The following is a 6024-nucleotide window of genomic DNA, read 5'->3' as shown; positions in this document are numbered from 1 at the left end:
GCTTAATACAATTGAATGATGGATTGTTCTTAGATTTGTAAGAGCCCTCCAATAAAATAATTAATAAGAAAAAGAAAAAAATAAATTTACACTAAAACTGGACAACTAATTATTGCCTGGTATCCCTGGATGACATAAATGTTCAACATGCTCAGCTGCAAGCACAGAGGTTGATGGTTTGAGTCTACCCAGATGCACCTGTGAAGAGAGGCCTGGTGATCTTCAGAACAATCGGGGAAGTGTCAAGTAAAAGCGCTAAGTAGTGCAGCTCTACTTGGATACACAGGAGGTTGCCATGGCTAAGAAACAACTTGTTGAAAACTGGTAATTGTCACGAAGCAGACTATGAAAACAAGGCAAACATTTATTGAATGCTTATTCTGCATCTGATTTTTTGACTCAATATACAATTCATATCTACTATACCAGTGTGTCCCCACAACATTCCTTTGACTAAGAAATTGCAGACAAAGAGGCAGAGAGAAGTTTAGGAACTGACCCAGAACCATGCAGCTGGCCTGAGGCCAGGCCAGGGTTTGAGCAGTGTGTTATCTGACGCTGAGTCCTACTCCTCCCAGCGCCCTCTTAGACCATCTGTGATGAGCACTGAGTAGGTCTGTGTGAGAGGTCAGAGGATGGAATTGATCGCTTGGGCTGAGTGGTCATGCCCTGGGTCTGGAGGGATTTAGCGGGCGGAAAGAGTGAGAGGGAGTTCTGATCGTGGGTAATCCCAAATCCAGATGAGGAGGTGAGTGTGTGTAAGGACTATTTAAAGAAGTGCAGATAGACTTTGAGCTGGTGTCGGGGCTGGCTGCGCACAGGGATTCCTGGATTGATGCAAGTCGCTAACCACTTGGCTAGACTGTTGGGGGTTGAGTACACCCAGCAGGACCTTGGAAGCAAGGCCTGGCCATTGACTTCTGAAAAGCCAGTTCTTGGAAACTCTATGGAGCACACATCTATTCTTGATGCCCCGGGGAGGCGTGTGTGTGTGTGTGTGTGTGTGTGTGTGTGTGTGTGTCCATGAGTTGGAATTGACTCAATGGCCATTGGTGTGTTTGCTTTATTGTGTACATTAGTTAGAAAAATGAGTTAAGACCGCTCTGTGGAGGACCCTCCGTTCTGGCCTAAGGGGCAGGGCTTCATCTTCTGGGTGGAGAAGAGCGAGAGAAGGTTCGGGGTAGGAGGAGTGACAAGAAGGAGGGAAATCATTTCAGAAGTCTGCTCTGCCTCTTCAAGTGGCCCTCCCTACGCAAGCACAGCTGAGTCGGCAGACAGAGCCTGAGTCCCCCACCCCCCCCCACCACCACCATTGCCCAGTTCTAAGCTCTAGAAGAGGTGGAGGGACATTTTAATAATCAACCAATCGATTAGTCAACTGTGAACTTACTGAACTTATTATGGGGGGTGGGTGCTTGTCAGAAGAGAAAGGAGGACCAGTGACGTTGTTTCCCACAGCACCCCCTCCAGAACAAGCTCCGGTCCCACCCCGGCCCTACCAGGGTGTCCGTGTGAAGGAGCCCGTGAAAGAGCTCCTGAGGAGGAAACGCGGGCATGCCAGCAGTGGGGCAGCAGTGACGCCGACCGCGGTGAGGAGGCCGCTGTGGCCTGTGTGTGTGTGTGTGTGTGTGTGTGTGTGTGTGCTCCAACAGTAGCCCAGAAGTGCATAGCGGCTCATTGGAGAGTCACTGGTGGGCATGGAATTCAGCAAGTGGCCCTGGTAATGGCTGCAGAAAGAAGTGGCCTAGAGTAGGCCGAGTGGGTGGCCCTTGATGTGAGAGGAGGGACGTGGCCTGGCTGGCTCGGCCTATTGCACAAAGCTCTTGCCAGGGCCTGAGTGAGTGAATGACTGATGTTTCCTGGGGCCCTCATGGGTGGGTGTCCCAAGAAGAGAAGCACACCAGCGCCCCAGATGAACAGCCTGCCTGCTATATGGAAGCAGACCCCTCAAACAGTAGTTGGTGATGATTGGGGAGTGGTCGTGGGGTGTTTTGTTCTAGTGAAGGAGAAATTCTCACCCTAGGACCACCTGCCCTGGGGCATTCTGGGGGGTGGGCTGCACAGGGCTAGTGGGAGATGGCAGAAGTGATGATCCTGGTCTCTTCCTCCCTCTAGGTGGTGCTGCCCCATCAGCCCCTGGCAACATACACCACAATGGGTAAGAGCTCCCCCAGCCCTGGTCTCCTCCCAGTCCCCCCATCTGGGGTGGCCCCTGCAGCTCTGGAATGTTCTTCTGCCCACAGGTCCTTCCTGCCTTGACATGGAGGTCGCTGCTTCCACAATGACGGAGGAGGGGGCCCTGTGCGCGGGTTGGCTCTCTCAGCCTGCCCCGGCCACCCTCCAGCCTCTGGCCCCATGGGCGCCCTACACCGAGTACGTGTCCCACGAGGCTGTGAGCTGCCCCTACTCAGCGGACATGTATGTGCAGCCTGTGTGTCCCAGCTACACAGTGGTGGGGCCTTCCTCGGTGCTGACCTATGCCTCTCAGCCACTCATCACCAACGTCACGGTATGCCACACTCCGGCAGCGTGGTACCCACCCACGGAGAGGACCCCCTTTCTAACCAGGCTGACCTTCCTGAGCCTGGCCCGACCTATCTTTCTGCTGGTTCCCAGGGTAGTTAGGTCACCCAAGCCCACCCTCTCCTTGAGGGAGGCTGCCTTTCCTTCCACTGAAAATCTCTCCCAGGAAGAGGCTCTGGCCTCCCTTGATACGTCTTAAACTCCTTGGGATTGGGAAATTCTCCCGTCTCTCTGTCTTAACCCCCCTCTGCTGATAATTGGCTGGGATTTCTACTCCCATCAAGAATTACAGACTTGGAAACCCACAGGGGCAGTTCTATCCTGTTCAACAGGCTTGCTTTGCTTCAGAATGCACTTGGTGACAGCAAGCTAAGTTGAATTGATACCAGACTTGGAATGCAAAACTGTTAACTTTTAGCATACATCTGTTGAGATCTGCTTGGGGTCTCTTTCTGGAGGCAGCCTTTCCTTTCTACGCAGCTAATTGAGAGAGCGTCGCTCAGTTAGCCAGGGATGTGAAGTTACCAGAAGATGTTTTGTCTGTGCAGCAGCTGACCAACAGGCTGCATACTTGGTTTGCTGGGCATTGGCTGGGCATAGCTTCTCATGGAGTCAGACTCACATGCAGGGTAATTTTGGAGTCCTACCTCCAGGGCCAAGAGCTCTGCTGATGTGGTGGGTTATACACTCAACTACTAACCATAAGATCAGTGGTTCAAACCCACCAGCTGCTCCACTGGAAAAAGATGAGGCTGTCTACTGCTGTAAAGATTTATATTCTCAGAAACTCAAAATGACATTTCTACTCTGTCCTGTAGGGCTCCACTGAGTCAGAATTCACTCGATGGGGGTCTGTTACTGTTATTATTTTGGTTTGCCTCTAGGGTCAGATCACTTGGGTTCCCATGCCCTGCCTATATACTGACTAGCTGTGTGACCCTGGGGTAATTACTCAGCCTCCCTGAGCTTCAACTCAGCATGTGGTAGAGGCTAGCTGACAGCACTTTGCCAACCAGGGTCCAAGGGATTCTTTTAAGTGCCGGTGAGAATATGAAGATTTGGCTCTATGGGGAGTGAAGGAAAAGAGAGTTTGATGTGGATGGTGCTTGTTTTGACCACAGGAATGGAAATCTGCCAGTGTTCAGAGGAGAAAAGGCTGACTGGTACAGCTGCACTGACCTCTGGTCAAACGAAAAGTGTGGGAGGTAGAACCGGGGTCCCAGGAGGAGTGGCAGAGCCCACCCTCCATAGTGGAGCTGGCTTAGGATCTCCACTTCCCTGGGGGGGTGTGTGTCCAGTGGCACCACGATGGTGCTCCCCTTGTACCCCAACACTCGCACACAATACCTGCTGCAGTCTTCCCACCCCAGGCTCTCTCAATACTCAACACACCAAGTGTGCAGCCCAGTTGATGGAGGCTAGGAAGGAGTTAATGTGACACCTCTCCCAGGTAGCTCATTTGCATATCAGGGAGCTTGGCCTGGGTGGAGGTAGAGGGGTGTGTCTGGGTAGGTGGGTGGGGGTGGGGGTGGGCAGAGGCTGGAAGACAGAATGGTTCCCAACCATTTCATTAGTACGTATTTTATTTCCCATTACTTAACCTTTCATCACCCCCACCCCTGCTTTGAAAGATTGTGTGTATCAAACAAACTATATTTATTAAGAAATAATTTATTTGATCAAAGAAGTCTGGGAGTGCCAAACAGTAGGGCCCAGCAGCAGAAGATAAGATCTGTAGGTGCTGGGCGGATGTCATTCTATCTCCCCAGCAAGGAAATCTTCAGTTTAGTTGTCCTGGTTTTGATTACAAATGGAGGGGTTCCACTTGGCTTTGGTAGAGACCTGCAGCTGTAAGATGTTCCCGGATTCTCTGATTTCAAGACACAGCACTCAGGACCCGTGGGTTTAGTCCACAGGACTTGGTGGGTAGAAGGCACATGGGCCTGGGAGGTAGGGCACAGGCAGGTCTCCAAGACCCCTTCCCGCTGTCCCTGTTGTCAAAGGTGCTGTGTGGAGCCAACTGTGTTCTCGTGTCCGGGAGAGACTGGGGCCCCTTTGTGATGCAGCCACTAGACTATGGGACAGGCTAGTTGTATCACATGCTGACTTTTCATTGAATTATATTTACGTTTGTTTTAGTATCTTTGAAATTGGATCTATTTCATTCAACGTGTCAATGAGAGATGGGAATGCATCCCATCATTCTCTCAGCCCTGTGACGTTAATACTACTTGTATCCCATTTTACAAGGGAGACGGCTGAGGCGCTGGCATAGGGAGCAAGCCTGAGCACGGACTCATAGCTAGTAAGTGGCCGTCACAGCGAGGGCTGCTGCTGTCTGGCTTCTCCCTTGAGGGGACCCTTTGAGAAGGTGCCTGTAGAGTAAAAGATGAGGAAGGGGTTGAGCTAGATCCCTCTGAGCTAGATCCCTCTGAGGATCCCCCAGGGCCGCTAACCTTTGGTCTTGTGCTTCCCCACCACAGACGCGAAGTGCCGCCACACCCACAGTGGGGCCCCAGCTGGAGAGCCCAGAGCACCAAGCTCCCCTCACCTATTTCCCGTGGCCTCAGCCTCTTTCCACGCTGCCCGCCTCCACGCTGCAGTACCAGCCTTCAGCCCCGGCCCTGCCCGGTCCCCAGTTTGTCCAGCTCCCCTTCTCCATTCAAGAGCCAGTGCTCCCAGAAATGGAGGACCCCAGGAGAGCCGCCAACACGCTGACCATCGACAAGCTGCTGTTGGGGGAAGAGGATGCCGATGGCTACCCGCTCAACCATACTCTCTCTGTGGAAGGCTTTTAGGGCCAGCGCCCACCTGGCGTCCTGGTCCCTGAAACTGGGCTTTCAAAGCGAGCCTGGGGCTGCGCCTCAGAGGCATTCCTGCTTGGCGCAACTGTTTCATTACTACACTTTCTAGCAAAAACCCAAAACCCCAAGAATTGTTGACTTGACTTCCTTCCTCTCCCTCCCTCTTTTCTTTCCTACTTTGCTCCCTCCCTCCTTTGCGTTCTCCACCTCTCCTCCCCTCTCCTCACCACCCCTTCCTCTCGCCTCTTTTCTCCTTCCCTGCTTTCCTCCCCTCCTTACTTTGTCCATGCCCAGAGATCCAGAGATTGTAGGGATGTTATTTTAGGCTAAGTGGAGAGATTGTAGGGATGTTATTTTAGGCTAAGTGTTCCCGGATCCCAGGTGCTGAATCCTTCTCAGATCCATCCCAAGCTCCCTGGATCTGAGCACTCCCCTCTGCCTCCTTGGAGCCAGTAGCCGCTGCCTGGGCTGCCATTTGAAGGTGTGTGGCTTGCCCTGAGGGAGGCCCACTGGCCCTTCTAGCATTCTCCAGGGAGATAGTCCCAAGCGCTTCAAGTCCCAAGTCTGGAGCTGTCAGTTCCCACAGTTGCTCCTTTGTCATTCTCACTGTCGGCTGGGTTTGCAGTCTGGCACCGACGCAGAGGAGCTGGGGCAAGGGAAGAGAAGGGGGCTCAGGAGGGGGAACTTTAAATGGGAG

General features: G+C 52.7%; 1 protein-coding gene across 1 annotated transcript; it reads left to right on the top strand.

The window, feature by feature from the left end:
• Window positions 1-1400: 1400 nt before the first annotated feature.
• On the top strand, window positions 1401-5507 carry POU2AF1 (POU class 2 homeobox associating factor 1). The gene is made up of 4 exons (XM_030887690.2): window positions 1401-1589; window positions 2116-2158; window positions 2244-2509; window positions 5007-5507. The coding sequence occupies exons 1-4, from the start codon at window positions 1401-1403 to the stop codon at window positions 5319-5321; spliced, it is 813 nt and encodes a 270-aa protein (XP_030743550.1). The 3' UTR covers window positions 5322-5507.
• Window positions 5508-6024: the final 517 nt, after the last annotated feature.

The sequence above is a fragment of the Echinops telfairi genome, unplaced genomic scaffold (assembly GCF_000313985.2).
Source record: "Echinops telfairi isolate 266 unplaced genomic scaffold, ASM31398v2 ScPeMD7_7421;HRSCAF=8459, whole genome shotgun sequence".
NCBI lineage: Eukaryota > Metazoa > Chordata > Mammalia > Afrosoricida > Tenrecidae > Echinops > Echinops telfairi.
The sequence above is the reverse complement of the archived record's forward strand: the minus strand, read 5'-3'. Positions and strand labels throughout refer to the sequence as shown.